The sequence below is a fragment of the Myxocyprinus asiaticus genome, chromosome 41 (assembly GCF_019703515.2).
Source record: "Myxocyprinus asiaticus isolate MX2 ecotype Aquarium Trade chromosome 41, UBuf_Myxa_2, whole genome shotgun sequence".
NCBI classification, from domain to species: Eukaryota; Metazoa; Chordata; class Actinopteri; order Cypriniformes; family Catostomidae; genus Myxocyprinus; species Myxocyprinus asiaticus.
Genome location: NC_059384.1, coordinates 4,160,634 through 4,179,851, shown reverse-complemented (window position 1 = coordinate 4,179,851; position 19,218 = coordinate 4,160,634). Strand labels below are relative to the sequence as shown.

The window sequence follows — 19,218 nt, the reverse complement described above, 5'->3', positions numbered from 1 at the left end:
CAATAAAATGGTTTTATGCCCCTCTAGTTTCGTCATCACAGTTTCCCTTCTAGCTGACCCAACTTGCTTCAATGATGGCAAAAGCATGACTATTTCATTTTATATGCATAAAACACACTGTAATCACTTCATATGGTTACATATTTTATATTAACTAACAATCATTACTTTCTGCATTAATGTGATTAGTATATTTAATGATTTTCCTTATTACAGTCATTGGTTACACACATTCCTGTAAGATGGGAAATGTGTGCACACCCACATACATTAGTTTCATCTCATTTCTAGCACTAATTAACACACATGTATCCACTGCCTCTTTCAGGCAGGTACCAGGCAGTGCCTGGCTCTGTTCTAATTAAAACATTAGATCATCCCTTTAGTATCGATACACACATTTTTTCTGGGTCATACACAGAAAGGGTCACACACACACAGATACAGAGATAGCTGCATTTTTCCATTGATTTGCACTTTGATTATTAAATCAATGTAAATGATAATTAAATCAATAAATGAATGATTAAATATCTAACATATTGAATAACATTCATAATGCAGTTATTCATAGTACATAGATTACACATGATCATTGTATATTGCATACATATTAATTCAATTATCAACTGAATTATTAAATTACATTTTTCATGAGGTCTAAAGTCTTGACATCAGGTCATGTTTGATGTTGTTGTGCCACATTTTCTCACTTTTGTGACATAGTCTGGGGAAAAATGAAAGATCGACTTGCCACAATGTGTTTATGCTAACCTTGCAACATCTCTTTGCTTCAGTTTTTGAGAAGCACGGCTCAGTGCCAATCTATGCTAAAACAAATTCCTTCGAGCACATCACATAAGTAACTCATCTTAAATCCAATGTCTCTATAGGATTGCAATGAACTGAAGTGAAATAAATTGAAGAGAAGGTGGTTTGTTCTCTAAGCACTGAATGTGTTACAATAGAGGTAAAAACATTTATATGTGATACAGGTATATGTGTTCTATTTGCAAACTATAAATATCGTAAAAGGCACACCAAGCAAATTTACACTAAAAAAGATTGCAAAAATAATAATAATCCCAATTACAAAAATTAACCATGGGTTTACAATAGTAATTTTGCAGTCGCCATTACTATGTTTAATTTTTTGGATACTATGTTTTTACTGAAAATACAATAATTAAATTATGGTTCCCTATCTGTCACTCACTCGATGTTGTGTCGATGTAGTGGCACTAGGGGTCACTCTTGGGAGCCTGAGACACCTCTGGTCTTTGATAAAAGGCCAATGAAAACTGGCGAGTGGTATTTGCATGCCACTCCCCCGGACATACAGGTATAAAAGGAGCTGGTATGCAACCACTCATTCAGATTTTCTCTTCGGAGCCGAATGGTCATGCTCATTGAGCTGAATACTACTGTTCATTCACCTCTGCTGGATCTGATGGCGCATTTCAGCGGCTTCTCCACCCTCTGCACTGGTGCACTGCAGAGAACGCCCCTGGGCGCTTCGGCAGAAAAACAAGAGAGTATATTTTCTGAAAGAGCTTTTCCTCCTCTAAAAGAGTATATATTTCTCTAAAAGAGCGGCACACACGGAACGTCTTTTTAAAGACGCGTCTTTTTAAAGATGCCTTTCCGATTGTGTGTTATTCCTGGTTGCGGTCGTTATCTCTCAATTTTGGATGGTCATGATCGCTGTCTTTCATGTCTGGGTGCGACCCACACGGAGGCAGCATTTGTGGATGGTTCATGTTCTCACTGCGAGAACATGACCATGGCAACGTTGCGGTCACGGCTTGCTTTCGTAAGAAAGCAAGCCACCTCAGCGGCTCCCCGTCTCAGTCCTTCTACCTACGGGTATGAGGACAGCGCGGCTAGCACTGGGGGCGATTTGGGGACCCCAATGGGAACGTCTCCGCCGGATATCCCCCCGTGGACCTCCCATTCCCCAGCATGCTCGTCTGCCCCAATCGGGCTTCCGGATGAGTTCGCTGGCTCGTCTCACGGCGAGTCTGGCTTCTTGTTCGTAGCCCGCGAAGATGATGAGCTCTCGAGCGCAGCATCGGAGAGCGGACATGTCCAGTCTGATGCAGAAGCCTCAGCTGGGCTTCCCCCTTCGGGGACGATTGCCTAGTCACAGGCCAATGCCGAAATGACGGACATGCTTTCCCGGGCGGCCGCGAGCGTCGGGTTAGAGTGGAACCCTCCACTCTCCCCTGAACCCTCGCGGCTTGATGATTGGTTCCTGGGCTCGCGGCACCGCTCAAAGCAGCCACGCCCCGCTCCAGTGCCATTCTTCCCGGAAGTGCACGAGGAGCTGACGAAGTCATGGGAGGCACCTTTTACTGCCCGGCCCTGATTCCACAGTTCCCCCGCTCTCACTACCCTCGATGGCGGGGCGGCCAGGGGCTATACGGCGATTCCCCTGGTGGATAAGGCACTCGCGGTGCACCTATGCCCGCAGAGCGCCGCCACCTGGCGCGGACACCCTAAGCTCCCGTCCAAGCCCTGTAGGCTCATGTCGTCCCTGACGGCTAAAGCCTACAGCGCTGCTGGACAAGCCACCTCTGCTCTGCACGCCATGGCTCTCCTGCAGGTCCACCAAGCCAAAGCGTTGAAAGAACTGCACAAGGGTAGTTCCACCCCAGATTTGATGCAGGAACTGCGCTCGGCAACCGACCTCCCTCTCCGAGCGACGAAGGTCATGGCACGGTCTCTTGGGTGGACGATGGACACACTAGTGGTCCAGGAGCACCACCTTTGGCTCAACCTGGTTGAGATGGGCGAGGTCGACAATACACGGTTCCTTGCTGCTCCCATTTCCCAGGCGGGCCTATTCGGCAACACCGTCGAGGACTTTGTCCAGCAGTTCTCGGCGGTGAAGCAGCAGACGGAGGCAATCTGGCACATCCTTCCCCAGCATGGCTCAAGATCCTGCACCCTGTCTGCTCGTCGCGAAGGGCGTCCCCCTGCGGTGACTGCACCGGCTCCGCCGCAGCCCGCCCCTTCGGCCGTGGAGCCCACCGCAGGAAGCAGACACCACCCGTCTCACAGCCGGCGCCTAAGAACCCACGGAGGTCCTCAAAGCGCCCCTGAGACGGGCGACCCAGGGACGAGGGAACCCACTCACGTGGAGCTGGTAAAAAGACCACTCCATCCGCCGGTGGAGGGCCGGGCGGAAAATCTTTTGTTGCCTTTTTGTTTGATTTCGCCGCATGCACAAGTGGCTGCGGTACCGAACAGTTCAGCAAAAGAGCGGCTTCCTTCCTCCCTGGGTCACATACCCGGTGTGTACGGTTGTCACCAAGACTACCGTCCACAGGTTTTTTCTTGCAGGATTGGCGCTCCAGCGGTGGCCTTTCCGCCCCTGAGCTCCCAACTGTGGCACACGACCAATTGATCGGCAATAGGAACGCCCACTAGTGAGCATCGTTGGGTTAGGGTTAGATTACAAAGTAGTTAGTTTCTGTAATCTAAAGTAATCTAAATTCAAAAAGTGTTATCTGACTCTGATTGTGGATGGGAACACTGATCATTAAATAAAAACTTAAATTTGTATGTGTTCCACACAAAACACAATTACACGGCTTTGGATGTCCTGAAATATAGCATACGAATAGTGTTCATTTTATTATCATTTTTATTTGTATCACTTTTCAAGCAGCGACTTGGACATTCTGAAAACTCCCTTTGTGTCGCACTGCAAAAAAAAAAAAAAAAAACATGAGACTTTAAATAATGACAGAATTTTTGAATCATTTCATTTTAAAATTTAGTCTTGGGTAAAGTATTGGGATGATCTGAAATCGGAGTGACATTTAACATGCAGACCAACTGCAATGCTTTGGTGGTGCAGGCAAAATACCTCCAGTGACGTTTTGTCATGAGAGTGTGTTGAACTTTGCATATGAATGTGGTGTGTGAACCTTCTATTTTGGTGTTTCACACAACTTTTTGGGCAACTGTGACTCTGTGACTGTGCACAGGTCAAAGCACAAGTGTAATGTGGCCAAACAAGATAACTCATGAACAGAAGGTTTGTCTGTTAATATGGCACACTGTTTCACCACATTTCAGAGATGCCAAGTCATGTTTGACATTGCTGAGCAACAGTTCCTCAAAATTATTTCCATTAAGACATTTAATTAAAAAAAATAAATAAATAAAGCATTTCACAAATTATGCAAATTCACAACTGTGATTTATTGGTTAACCATTACAACTCTGAATGCTGTTAACAGACCTTTAAACACAGATGAACAGATCATTAGGATTGACACAGCTGTCAGAATGTGTATGTAACATTACAATTGAATATAATCAATTGTCTTGTCCCACTTTCACATTTCCATATTTCTCATATTGTATGGCATTCCAATCGAACACATTTCCGTTTGGCACACCATGCTGTTTTGAATTTAATGCCCTAATCTGGTTCCCAGACAGAACATAATCCCACATGTTCACATCTGAAATTTCACCTACAAAGCTCTGCTTTGCATCAAACTTGCCCAGATAATAATCAGCATCCTGGCCGAGCAGGACGGTGCCATCATGATTGATTATGAAACCTTTTCTGTACACCTGGTGTCCGCTGCGTTGTCCATTCACCCAAAAGGCTGTAAAACCAGACGCTGAGCTCCAGGTGGTGCACATGTGGGTACGAAGGGTAAAAGGAGGCAAGGTGAAAAATGCTGCATCTTTGCTAGTTTTAATATAGAGGGCCGTACGGCCATCATTCTCTCTCCATACATTAATCTCATCTACGTTTGGTGTACGGTAGGTAAAGAAAATCATCTCTTTCTTCATCGGTTCCTCTGTAGCAACACGCATGCACAGTGTAAATGCTGACATCCTCATAGGTTTTTTAGGAAAGAGTTTAACATAGCTGGAATTAGTCTTGGTTGGAAAGAGAAGCACTTTACCACCAAGACCCACTACAAGACAAAAATAATAAAATAAATATTGTACCCTTTAGAACAGGGGTATTCAAACTTTTTGATGTCAAAGACCCCAAAATATGATGGAAGGCCCCCTTACTAAAATAAGAACGCAGCTATTCATTTTTGTGACAAAAATGATATGTGTTGTATTATGATGGAAATATGTTTCTAAAAACTAAACTTTATAAAAGCGAACATGAATTGGTTTAATATGATCCCTCTTGTGCCGCCGAAACAGCGCCAAGCCACATGATTGGCTGATTAGATAATCGTATGGATGATTGTTGGTTCCAGATGGGCTGGTTTGAGTATTTCTGGGATTTTCACACACAACAGTCTCTAGAATTTACTCAGAATGGTGCCAAAAACATAAAACATCCAGTGAGCGGCAGTTCTGTGGATGGAAACACCTTGTTGATGAGAGAGGTCAACAGAGAATGATCAGACTGGTTTGAACTGACAAACTCTATGGTAACTCAGATAACCGCTCTGCACAATTGTGCTGAGAAGAATACCATCTCAGAATGCTATTCTGAGATGAGGGTTGGCGCTGTTTTGGTGGCACGAGGGGGACCTACACAAAATAAGGCAGGTGGTTTTAATGTTGCGGCTGATCGGTGTAGAATTAATACGCTATCTTATGTCTATGTGTTAACTTTAAAAGTCCTGAAAAATACATTTTGTAAAATTCTTTTTTCCCCCCCATCTGTTTTTTTTTTTTTTTTTTTGCTTACATTTTCGACTGACCAGCAGACTCCAGACTCCAGTTTGAAAACCCCTGCTTTAGAAAAATCATGTTTTTGTAATGCAACAATATGTAATATGTTATTTGCTAATATAAAATATGGTAGGCTACCTTCAGAAGCTTCTGGGGTCAGAGAGATCATGCAGAAAAGAACAATCACTGTGAATAGCATTTTAATGCAGGTCTATAGGAAACAGAACAACAACAACAAAAAAGTCTTAAAATAATGGCCACCAGGTAAAAAAAAAAAAAAAAAAAAAAAAGTTGGATAAACTTAAAATAAACATTATTCATGATTACGTTTGAGCAATGCAATAAAAGAGATGCATTTTTTATCAATATTACATTGCAACATTTCCTGACAGCAAAGCGTGAAGGTAATAGGTAACACTTTAAAATAACTTTAATTAATAAATTAAACATTGTAAATCATTAACAAACAATATATCATGCTTAAAAGATCATTAGTTAAAGGTATTTTTTTTAAATAGTTACAAATGTGAGATAATGTGCTTGTTAATGTTTCCTAATTAAATTTAACTAACATGAACTAATAATATGTTAAGCATTATGTAATTTAAATTCAAATACTTACAAATGCTATAAACTTTTACTCCTGCATGGCTTTGCAATTTTTAACATCTACAAATGATTTTATGTCATATAATGAGTAACAGACAATTTGTTAATGACATTTGAATGCTTTTAAATGTCATTAAACGTTTTCATAAATAATTCATAAATAAGCTCATGCACTTTTTATACATTTACAAACGTTTTCAGAAATCATTCATATTTTTTCACGACTTCACACACACACACACACACACACACACTATTCATGTTCACAACACAAATTATTCATTAATGTCCAGTCAAGTCTATGTATAGCACCTTTCACAACACACATCGTTTCAAAGCAGCTTTACAGAAAATCATGCATTAACAGAAAATAAAACTGTAATATCTATAATGTCTAAGGGGTCGTTTACACGACAACATTTTCAACTAAAAACAGAAACTCTTTATGCGTTCTGGCTGTTCGTTTACACGACAACGGCATTTTGGGGCCTGAAAATACAAACTTTTGAAAACAGGTTTCAAAGTGCAAGTTTTTGAAAACAATGCCGTTATCGTCTCTGTGAAAACGATGACGTCCAGCTAATTTTTAACCAAGGTCTGTAAAGGCCACACATTTACTGTTTGTTTGCCATGTATGTAAGCATGCTTTTGCATGCTTTATGGTTTACAAATAAGTATTCAGTACCTTTATGGGCATTGGACTTTGAGCTACTGTAACAAAGTTAGTGTAATGGGGGGTTTGTTAAATTTCATTGTATGCTTGATACAGACATTAATAAAACATTTAACAACAACAATAACAAGACTTACGTTGGGAGCAAAACTTTGTGTTTTTTGCCTCTATAACATTTATAGTATACTATATCCTTAAACAGAAAATATTCATATAATCAAAAATCAAGCAGAGAAAAAAAAGTTACATTTTCAAGAGAGATAAAGAAAAAAACTATGTTCATTTATCAAAGCAATGTTAAAAAACTGTTACCTTAGTAATTATTGTTATTGATGTATGTAACAAGCATACAACTAAACTGAACCAAATTAAATTTAATGTTAAAAAGTGCAAAGCCATACAGGAATGGAAATGTAATAACATTTGGAAGTTTGAATTTACATTATGCTTAACAGATCATTAATATTAGTTAAATTAATTAGTAAACAGTAACAAGCACATTATCTCATATATTTTACTGTTTGAATATACATTAACTAAAAATCTGTTAAGCACCATATAATCTTTGTTATATTTATTTATTAATGAAAGCTATTATAAAGTGTTAGCAAGGTTGAAGATCAGAATACTTACCAAGTACAACAGGTTGTTTATCTGAGAGAAGTTCAGTTCAGATCAGTTGTTTTCTTGGTTATCATTATGGTCGTCTTGTGAACTTAAATGCATCAGGGGATGAGCTCACATTCAGATAGGAGGTTCCTGCTAGGGAAATCTTCCATTTTCATCATTTTTGTTTCCTGGATTAACTAGCAAATGAGCAGTTGACATGACATCTAAAACTAATTTTGACAGCATGTTTCTACTTCTTTAAAAATTATTATGCATGACCTCATATTAATAGGGAGACAACATGGAAAGCCTGTAAAGATGTAAATAGCGAAAAGCGCCATACAAATAAAATGAATTGAAAAAAATAAAATAATTGACATGACATGGAATATTTGTACTTTTAGAAATTCATGTCACAAAACGTAAGTTAAATCATGGAAACACACACACACACACACACACACACACACACACACACACACACAAATACATTTGTACAATAAAGTTTGAAATTGCAAAACGTTTACTCTGATTCTTCTGTTATATACTCTAATTGAATTTTCAGAATTTTACAGTTCATTTCTGTTTCTTGACATGGTTTTCAAGTCATTTGTTTTTTGTTCACCAGATGACAGCAATCTGTCTTCAATTTATGTCACAATCTCATATTTTCTTAATGTTTCAACTTCTACACCTAAGTGTAGGTTCTGAAATTATTGTTATTATTTTTAAATATGCTTATTTGTATATGCAAATAAATGGTAACATTTAGAAATGTACATGTAAATAAGATCAAAATAGCATAAAATCCCAAATGAAATGCATAATTTTTTTGTTCTTACTTCAGGAGAAATGGTATCATTATCATCATCATTATCATTAAAAAAAAGGTGTACACATCTGACACAGTCAAAAATGACTGCGAATACTAAAGGGAGGTGCCATTTTTCACTTGCCATAGGAGGGTTAAACTTTTGACCTATTGGTATCTTGGAAAACCTGAGTTTCAGACATGATAACTATTCGGAAAATCTAGAGAAGACATCTGAGAGTAGAATTTTCCACTTAGATGAAATTGCACCTGCCATAGCATCAAACACTATTTCCACTTAGTGCAAAGAAGATGCTTTTTGTTGACATTTATACTTAGTTTATACTATATTAATATTCATCCCCTGATGCATTTAAGTCCACAAAATAAAATGTCCAATGTTTGTATAACAGCATTCTTCCACCTCAGAAATGTTGCTAAGTTACAACACATGCTCTCTGTTTCTGATGCCGAAAAATGAATTCATGCGTTCATGGCATCAATACTAGATTATTGTAATGCACTATTGGGAGGATGTCCTGCAGGCTCAATGAATAAACTTCATTTGGTTCAAAATACAGCAGCTAGAGTGCTGACTAGAACCATGAAATATGATCATATCAGCCCCGTTTTAACGTCACTACACTGGCCAGCTGTTAAATTTCAAATACATTTTGTAATTATTTTAATTACTTACATTGCTTTGAACAGTCTAGCTCCACAGCATTTAAATGACCTTGTATCATGCTACATTCCATCACGTTCACTACGATCGAAAATTCTGGCCTGTTAAAAATACCTATAAAATCAAAATCCACAAAAGAAGGGAGATCCTTTTCCTATTTAGCTCCTAAACGATGGAATAGTCTTCCGAGTATTATTCGGGACTCAGACACACTCTCTCAGTTTAAGTCTATACTGAAAACCCATCTATTCAGCCAGGCATACACCTAATGTATCCATCAACTCACAGTTATGCTGCATTAGTCAGGTCTGCAGGAACTGGAAACTAAGTGCAAAAACCAAATTACACTAAGTGCAAATAGCCCATCTTGTTGGCAAAGGCTATTTACACTAACTCAACCCACCATAGCTGAGATCAAGCTCAAGACAGCCACGACAAATTTCTCTGGGGCCAACTGCTGGTCAAACAAAGGCAAGCATATTTGAATTTTTCGCTATGGGGCAGAAATGTCGGACCAGTTAACGTTTTAGTGGGTTAAGAGAACAGAGAACGAAGTGACTATTTGCACTCCAATAGTCTGGTGGAAACACAGTAGTTTACGAAAATCAGTGCCCTCATGTGCTGCTGTACTTTCTCAAGATGTTACGACGATGTGAAAATGCTTTGTCATGCTGATGATCCGGGTTTGAGTCCCACCTTTTGCCCCACTTTTTCCCATGTCTCCACACTTATTTAATATTATAAGTAGTATTATTGGAGATATTAAAATTGATTCCTCACAGTGATTTAGTCACAATGAAAGTCGGAGATATTGAGAGAAGGGTTTGATCCAGATAAATTTAACCATGGTTTTACTGAGGTAATATTGTAGTAATCATGTTTTTCGGTGGAAACTGGTTCTGATGTACTAACCATGGTGTTACTACAGTAATACAGTATGTTTTTAATATAGTAACCATGGTATTTTGAAGTAAAAACATGGTTACTATATTAACATCAGAACTAGTTTCCACCAGTTAAAAACCATGATTATTTTTGTAAAGGACAGTTAGGGTTAGGTTTAGGGGTAGGGGTTGGTGTCTGTGGGACTCTAAATAAACACAATTAAAATGCTGCAGTGATTCTATACTGTATGTTAGTATTTAAACAGGTGTGTAATAATGTCTGCCACTAAGAAATAGCATCTATCGCTATTTGCACTTAGTGTAAATATCACAATGAACTGAAGTGGAATTATGGAAGAGCAGATGGTTTGTTCGCTCTAATTACTGACTTAATTACAAGCTAAAAACATTTCTATGTCATAAAGGTCTGTGTCATATTTTCAAACTATGTCGCAAAGGTGCACAAAGTAACTTTTCCACTACCAAATAAATAAATAGTCCCCTTACAAAAATGAACCATGGTTTTAATATATTAATGTAGTAACCATAACTGGTTTAATGGTCACTGGAAAAACACTTACTGTCTTTCATTTACATTTATTCATTTGGCAGATGCTTTTATCCAAAGCGACTTACAAAAGAGGAATACATTTTAAGTGAATCATCTTAAGGAGACAGTGGTACAAAAAGTGCCATATTACAAAGTTTCACTAGCATCAGAATAGTAGCATGATGCAAGTGGCTAGAGTCCTTCCTATATTTTTTTATACTTTTGCTTATTGATACTATGTAATACATATTCATATACTCACAATTATGTAATCAGCTTATGTCTATTCTATATATAACATTATCACTGTATTAATACTCCATGTGTCCCTTATATGCCCATCCTTGTATTCCTGTGTTTTATACATGCATGTTACCAGACATAAGCCTTATATGTTCAATGTGTGTTAGAAGATTACTTTATGCTCTTTCTCTGCCCTTGTATATGGTTTGTGCCTTGTGTGTGTCCAATGTTCCAGTGAGAAACTGGGACATTCATGAGACCAAGTATATACATTTTGGACTCTTAGTATAAGAACTTGTTGCCCTTTTGACCTGATGAGGTTTCAGAGCTGGTTGCAGAAAGAGCTTGGTTTTATAGTTGTTATTGTTCCAAGCAATGTACAGATGCCAGTCTGCACACACAGGATGCCTCTAAGGCACCTGTGTGTGCACTTTGCTGAGATCATGAAATTTACAAGCACTTGGCAAAGATATATGCACAAGCTATTCTGCAACATATTCCTTCCACTTAACCGAAGCTTTCGCACTTCAATAGGTCATAACAATATGACCTGACACCTTGAGTTACAACTTCAACCCGTGCAGAACTCGTCTTTTTTGGCATAGTCTCAAGAGGGTATAAAGACCTTAACTAATCTTTGATTGTCAGACTAACATCTCAACCCTCTAGCTCTTTGCATCTGATCTCCAACTTTGAGGCCTCATCTTGACTCTCTGTACTTTAACTTTTTTCCATTTACTTAATTAGTTCATTAGACAAAGACAAAGACAAGACTTTGTATTATTAGGTTTATTCCAGGACTTAGTCCTTGGATATATCCATAAGATATATCTACTTAACATCTTATAATCGAACGTTTATTTTTCTGTATTATTGCATTTATTCAGTATTCATTATTTCATTTATATTCATTTATTAATTTTACAAATTAAAATTTGTTATTCCTTCTACAAATCATCTGATTTATTGAAGTAATTTCCATCTGCTGGATCTCACTGCATCATAGCATTCAAGGCAGATTAAAGTGCAACAGGATTTATTTTTTTTTTTTTTTTTAGTGACTGGTTAAGTGCTCATGGAAAAGATGTGTTTTTAGCCGTTGGGAAGGTTATTCCACCACATGGTACGATGAAACCGAAAGTCCGGGAAAGTGTTTTGGTGCCTCTCTGTGTCGGTACAACAAGGCGCTGTTCCTTAGCCGTCCGCAGACTTTCATGTTAGAAAAAAGTATATATTTTTTAAACAGGTTTTTTAACAAATACAGTTTTCATGTACCGTATTTGTTAAATGAATTATTTGCAGATCTGAAATCACACTAAGCATCAGAGTGTAATATACTAGGCTCAGTGGTTAAGGCTCTGGGTTACTGATTAGAAGGTCAGGGGTTCAAGCCCCAGTACTGCCAAGATGCCACTGTTGGGCCCTTGAGCAAAGCCCTTGACCCTATCTGCTCCAGGGGTGCCGTATCATGGCTGACCCTGCACTCTGACCCCAGCTTAGCTGGGATATGTGAAAAAAAAAAAAAAAAAAGAATTTCACTGTATATGTGCAAATGTATAATGTGTGAAAAATTAATATAATTATTATAATTATACTATGGTATTACCATTATGGTACAAAACCATTTGGGACCATTTCCAAAATAATATTGCAATACCATAGTTATAGGGCAAAATTTGTCAACCTAGTCAAAGAAAGCAAGATGCCTTTTTAGTAAGATACTGCTTATTTAAAATAACTACTTCTGAAAAAGGTTAACCATTTCTTGATTCATTTCAATCACATTTGACATTTCATAACATCTCAAGTTATCTATGAACAAATAAATCTCTATTAAGATTGGATCAGTCAATATGAGCCCACTTTGAACATTCTTCATAACAAATCTATTCGCCCCACTTAAGAAAAACAATGTGTTTTATAGGGACCTTTAACCCCTGCAACAGGGGGGCTTTTTACCCAAAATACTATCCTTTCATTAAAAACTTTTTATTTAATCACCTTAAAGAAAAACTGAAAATGACATATAAGTATTTTGGCTAAAAATAAATGTGATAATTTCGGGGATTTTCATTAGCTACATACATTTGCAAGATTTAAAAAATGATTAATATTAGATCAAATTACCTCAAAATCAAACGTTAGACATTACATGCAATGATCTCATGGATCAGGAAATTTTTGCAATGCATAGGGACAAACAGGTGTTAAGGAAAGTACTGAGTTTGTTGCTATTTAGTACACTGCCTGGTGAAAAAAAAGTCGCCGGATTTAAATAAGCAGATACTTAAGAGCCTATGATTAGATCATTATTGCAGTGATTGTTTCAGCTGGCAACAATTCTTTTAACCCTAACTGATGCAGTGTGTAGCTTCTCATTTCTTAAACAACCATGTCGGAAGATGTATCCCGTGGTCGTGGAAAAGATGTTACTGTGTTTCAGAAGGGGCAAAATATTGGGCTGCATCAAGCAAAGAAAATAACTAAGGAGATTGCTGAAATCACTGGAATTGGGTTAAGAACAGTCCAACACATTATTAAAACCTGGAAGGATAGTGGTGAACCTTCAGATTTGCGGAAGAAACGTGGTTGGAAAAAAATCTTGAATGATCGTGATCGGAGATCTCTCAAACGCTTGGTGAAATCACATAGTAAAAAATTGACAGTAGAACGCACGGCTATGTTTAATAGTGAAAGTAAGAGCATTTCCACATGCACAATGTGACTAGAACTTATAGGATTGGGACTAAACAGCTGTGTGGTCAAAAGAAAGCCACTTGTTAATGAGGCTAATCAGAAAAAACTGCTTCAGTTTGCTAGGGAGCCCAATTACTAATCTAAAGCGATTAAGATTCACGGTGGGGATGGGTGGGACATGTCCCTACCACTTTTTGCCTTTGCCAGTTTTGTCCCCACCTCTTTTTGAAATCAGGTAAGTGTCTAATGCATAAGAAACATCTCAAGTTCTTGAGCAGGAGTTTCCATTTTGTTTGTGTGTGTGTTCTAATAAGTGCCGATCTGGAACATGAGTTTGTTATTTTCAATGTTATAATTTATTCACTGACTAATCACAGTACTTACAGTGTTGCTGAGTGAATGGATCAAGTTATCAAATTAATTGAGAAATATTTATTGTTTTTATCACAACAGTAAAAGATTATCTGACATTATCTGCATGTAACCTAATTAACCCTATAAAGACTGAAATACTGAATTAAATAATAATAGGAACATAATTTTATTTTATTTTTTTAAATGGTGCTATTTCTAAACCATTAAACAAAATAATATATACAGTATATATGTGGCGGCGAGGGCGTGGTTGAGCGTTCGTCTGGGGAGAGGGAAAGCGGTAAGGCTTCACCCCTGGGTGATTATTACGGCTAACAGCTGTTTCTTACTGCAGTAATCCTGGAAGACCAATAAAAGAGGAGCCGACGCCAGAGGAGAGGGAGAGAGATACCCAATAGAGCAACGTGTTTGTGAGAAAGAGTGTGTGTGCTGAAAAGCAACCTGACCTGAGTTTCCGTGTGTTAATAAAAGAGTGAAAGAAACCTGTTACCTGAACCCAAACTACCTCTGTCCTACACCGTCCAGACCGGTTAAAATATTGTTATGTGATTTAATCATATTTGATACATCAGGCTTTAAAGTTCATTATCAATAGTTACCATATATGTTTTATGCACCAAACACTATATTAACATTTAAAAAATGGGAAATGGTAAAACTTTTGTTGCTAGGTCTCAGGAGGCTATGGTAAGATGACATCATATTAGCTTGTAATATTAAACAATGAGATCTTTATAATGACAGAGCAGGCTGCACACACACACACACACACACACACACACACACACACACACACACACACACACACACACACACACACACACTATCGGTCAAAAGTTCTGAAACACTTATTCTTTATTATATATTTTTTTCTTCTTCACATTTTAGAATAATAGTAAAGTCATCAAAACTATGGAATAACAAAACTGTGTTATATTTTAGCATCTTCATAGTAGTCACCCTTTGCCTAGAATTTGCAGACATGAACTCTTGACATTTTCTCAACCAACTTCTTGAGGTATCACCCTGGGATGCTTTTTAAACAGTATTGAAGGAGTTCCCATCTATGTTGGGCATTTATTGGCTGCTTTTCTTTATTATTTGGTCCAAGTCATCACTTTCAAAAACTATTTTTTATTTTTTATATTAAATTTGAGTTTTATAATGAAATAAATTAATATGGTGGCACAATTATATTTTTGTCTACAAAACTAATTTCAAACATTTAAGCATACGCCTTCAGATCAAAAGATTTTTAAGATCATGAAAAACATTTCAGTCAAGTGTTTCAAAACTTTTGACCGGTAGAGTGTGTGTGTGTGTTTATATATATATATATATATATATATATATATATATATATATATATATATATATATATACATATATATATATATATATACACACACACACACATACACACAATATAAATATTAGTTCAAACTTTTAATATATCTTAGAAAATTTATGTCAGAATTTTCAAAGCTCTGTGATTTTTTGTAATTTTTGTTATTTTTTTGTGGTGGGCATGAATGTAATGTAATGGTGAAGGAGAGATGTATTGTACCAAAAAAAGCCTGTTGTATCATATTTGATACATGGATTTTGACATGCTTTTTCAATAAAATAATGTACAACATTTTAATCAAGCACAAGTTTCTTTTATTCAGCAAATACCAATTTTAAAATATCGGTAACAATATAATTGTTATTGTAACTTTTACTATGTCAAAATCAGCAATGATTTCACATCAAAAAGATGAGTTTTTGATTATTATTATTTTTTTAAATGCACTTCTTCTACTTCATGAATTGCACAAAAAAATCCACCAGGTGGCAGTAGACATGCATTACAGTTTCTTTGTGTGTGCATTTTAGCTTTGACCACAGGGATGTTTGTTGGGGGGTCAGGGTGGGGTTAGTGATTGGGAGGGGGAAAGGGAAAAATGGGAGTTAAAAGTTGATTCTTTACATATATGTTTTGTTTTTCCATTTCATTTGTTGGAGTCAATAAGAAGTATTAATTGAAAAATATTAATATTTTGATGCTGGTTTTATGCTAAACTCAGTCATTCTTTAAGCTCCAAACAAAATAAAAATTAAACTATAAATAATGACAGAATTTTCTAATCATTTCATTTTAAAATTTAGCCTTGGGTAAAGTAATGGAATGCTCTGAAATGGGTCAAATACGACATCAGACTGACATTTAACACGCAGACCAACTGCGACGCTTTGGTGGTGCAGGCAAAATACCTTTAATCAAAAATAAGTTTCGTCATGGGAGTGTGTTGAACTTTGCATATGGATGTGGTGTGTGAACCTTCTATTTAGGCGTTTCACACAACTTTGAGAAACTGTGACTCAGCAAAGTCAAAGCATCAAGTGTAATGTGGCCAAACAAGACAACCCATGAACTGAAGCAGAAGTATGTGTCTGTAAATATGCAGCGCTGTTTCACCATATTTCAGAAATGTCAAGTCTTGTTTGACCCTGTTGAGCAACAGTTAATCAAAATTCTTTCCATTAAGACATAAAATAAAACAGTAAAAATGTTCACTGAATTCACAACTGAGATGCTCAGAAAATTTATTGGTTAACCATTACAACTTTGAATGTTGTTAACAGACCTTTAAACACAGATGAAGAGATCATTAGGATTGACACAGCTGTCAGAATGTGTATGTAACATTACAATTGAATATAATAAATTGTCTTGTCCCACTATCACATTTCCATATTTCTCATATTGTATGGTGTTCCAATCGAACACATTTCCGTTTGGCACACCATGCTGTTTTGAATTTAATGCCCTAATCTGGTTCCCAGACAGAACATAATCCCACATGTTCACATCTGAAATTTCACCTACAAAGCTCTGCTTTGCATCAAACTTGCCCAGATAATAATCAGCATCCTGGCCGAGCAGGACGGTGCCATCATGATTGATTATGAAACCTTTTCTGTACACCTGGTGTCCGCTGCGTTGTCCATTCACCCAAAAGGCTGTAAAACCAGATGCTGAGCTCCAGGTGGTGCACATGTGGGTACGGAGGGTGAAAGGAGGCAAGGTGAAAGATGCTGCATCTTTGCTAGTTTTAATACGGAGGGCCATACGGCCATCGTTCTGTCTCCACACATTAATCTCATCTACATTTGGTGTACGGTAGGTAAAGAAAATCATCTCTATCTTCATCAGTTCCTCCGTAGCAACACGCATGCACAGTGTAAATGCTGACATCTTCATAGGTTTTTTAGGAAAGAGTTTAACATAGCTGGAATTAGTCTTGGTTGGAAAGAGAAGCACTTTACCACCAAGACCCACTACAAGACAAAAATAATAAAATAAATATTGTACCCTTTAGAACAGGGGTATTCAAACTTTTTGATGTCAAAGACCCCCAAATATGATGGAGGGCCCCCTTACTAAATTTTAAAGGCAACTATATACAGTTGTGCTCAAAAGTTTGCATACCCTTGGAGAATTGATAATATATGTACCATTTTTAAAGAAAACATGAGTGAGCAGGCAAAACACATTTCTTTTATTTCTTATGGGATTCATATTCAACTGTAGGTTATAACAGAATGGCACAATCATAAAACAAAACATGGCAACAAAGAAAAAAATGAAATGACCCCTGTTCAAAAGTCTGCATACCCTTAGTTCTTAATACTGTGTATTGCCCCCTTTAGCATCAATGACAGCGTGCAGTCTTTTGTAATAGTTGTCTATGAGTCCCCAAATTCTTGCAGGTGGTATAGCTGCCCATTCGTCTTGGCAAAATGCCTCCAGGTCATGCAAAGTCTTTGGTCGTCTTGCATGAACCGCACGTTTGAGATCTCCCCAGAGTGGCTCGATGATATTAAGGTCAGGAGACTGTGATGGCCACTCCAGAACCTTCACCTTTTTCTGCTGTAACCACTGGAGGGTCAACTTGGCCTTGTGCTTAGGGTCATTGTCATGCTGGAAAGTCCAAGAGCGTCCCATGCGCAGCTTTCGTGCAGAAGAATGCAAATTGTCTGCCAGTAGTTTCTGATAACATGCTGCATCAATTTTCACAAGATTCCCCGTGCCTTTAGAGCTCACACCCCCCAAAACATCAGTGAGCCACCACCATGCTTCACATTGGGGATGGTATTGTTTTCACTATAGGCCTTGTTGACCCCTCTCCAAACATAGCGCTTATGGTTGTGACCATAAGCTCTATTTTGGTCTCCTCACTTCAAATTACAGTGTGCCAGAAGCTGTGAGGCGTGTCAAGGTGCTGTCTGGCATATTGTAACCTGGCTTTTTTGTGGCATTGGCGCAGAAAAGGCTTCTTTTTGGCAACTCGACCATGCAGCTCATTTTTGTTCAAGTATCGTTGTATTGTGCTCCTTGAAACAACCACACCGTCTTTTTCCAGAGCAGCCTTTATTTCTCCTGAGGTTACCTGTGGGTTTTTCTTTGTATCCCGAACAATTCTTCTGGCAGTTGTGGCTGAAATCTTTCTTGGTCTACCTGAACTTGGCTTGGTATCAAGAGATCCCCGAATTTTCCACTTCTTAGTAAGTGATTGAACAGTACTGACTGGCATTTTCAAGGCTTTGGATATCTTTTTATATCCTTTTACATCTTTATAAAGTTCCATTACCTTGTTACACAGGTCTTTAGACAGTTATTTTCTGCTCCCCATGGCTCAGTATCTAGCCTGCTCAGTGCATCCACGTGAGAGCTAACAAACTCATTGACTATTTATACACAGACATTAATTACAATTTAAAAAGCCACAGGTGTGGGAAATTAACCTTTAATTGCCATTTAAACCTGTGTGTGTCACCTTGTGTGTCTGTAACAAGGTCAAACATTCAAGGGTATATAAACTTTTGATCAGGGCCATTTGGGTGATTTCTGTTATCATTATGATTTAAAAAGGAGCCAATCAACTACATGATAATAAATGGCTTCATATGATTACTATCCTTAAATAAAAGACAGTTTTTTTGCATGATCAGTCATATTTTCAAAATCAATGCCAAAATTTCACAATTTCTGCCAGGGTATGCAAACTTTTGAGTACAACTGTATTAATTATGTGTGACAGAAATAATTGTGGTTTTATGATGAAAACATGTTTCAAAAACGAAATAATGACATAATTTTTTTTTTTTACAATTATGTTTGGCAATGCTTGTGGCACAGAAACTGCATGCATAAACTTTAAACATATACAGTAATTAATATCTTGGGTCTATGCGTTGACTTTAACAGTCCTAAGAAATTCCTTTACCAAAATCACTTTTTTTCCTCCTCACATTTTCCACATACACCCAATTTTAAATTGCTAATATAAAATGTGGTAGGCTACCTTCAGAAGCTTCTGGAGTCAGAGAGATCATGTAGAAAAGGACAATCGCTGTGAACAGCAT

The 19,218-nt window shown here is 37.5% G+C and overlaps 2 protein-coding genes across 2 annotated transcripts; both read right to left on the bottom strand.

Annotated features, from left to right (window-relative positions):
* Window positions 1-4,264: 4,264 nt before the first annotated feature.
* Window positions 4,265-7,654, bottom strand: LOC127431590 (pentraxin fusion protein-like). Its single transcript, XM_051682065.1, has 3 exons — window positions 7,586-7,654; window positions 5,809-5,881; window positions 4,265-4,946 (listed from the first exon to the last, which is right to left on the bottom strand). The coding sequence occupies exons 2-3, from the start codon at window positions 5,867-5,869 to the stop codon at window positions 4,330-4,332; spliced, it is 678 nt and encodes a 225-aa protein (XP_051538025.1). The 5' UTR covers window positions 5,870-5,881; window positions 7,586-7,654; the 3' UTR covers window positions 4,265-4,329.
* Window positions 7,655-16,438: 8,784 nt separating this feature from the next.
* Window positions 16,439-19,218, bottom strand: LOC127431683 (pentraxin fusion protein-like). The gene is made up of 2 exons (XM_051682200.1): window positions 19,158-19,218; window positions 16,439-17,130 (listed from the first exon to the last, which is right to left on the bottom strand). Exons 1-2 carry the CDS (start codon window positions 19,216-19,218, stop codon window positions 16,439-16,441), a joined length of 753 nt encoding a protein of 250 aa, XP_051538160.1.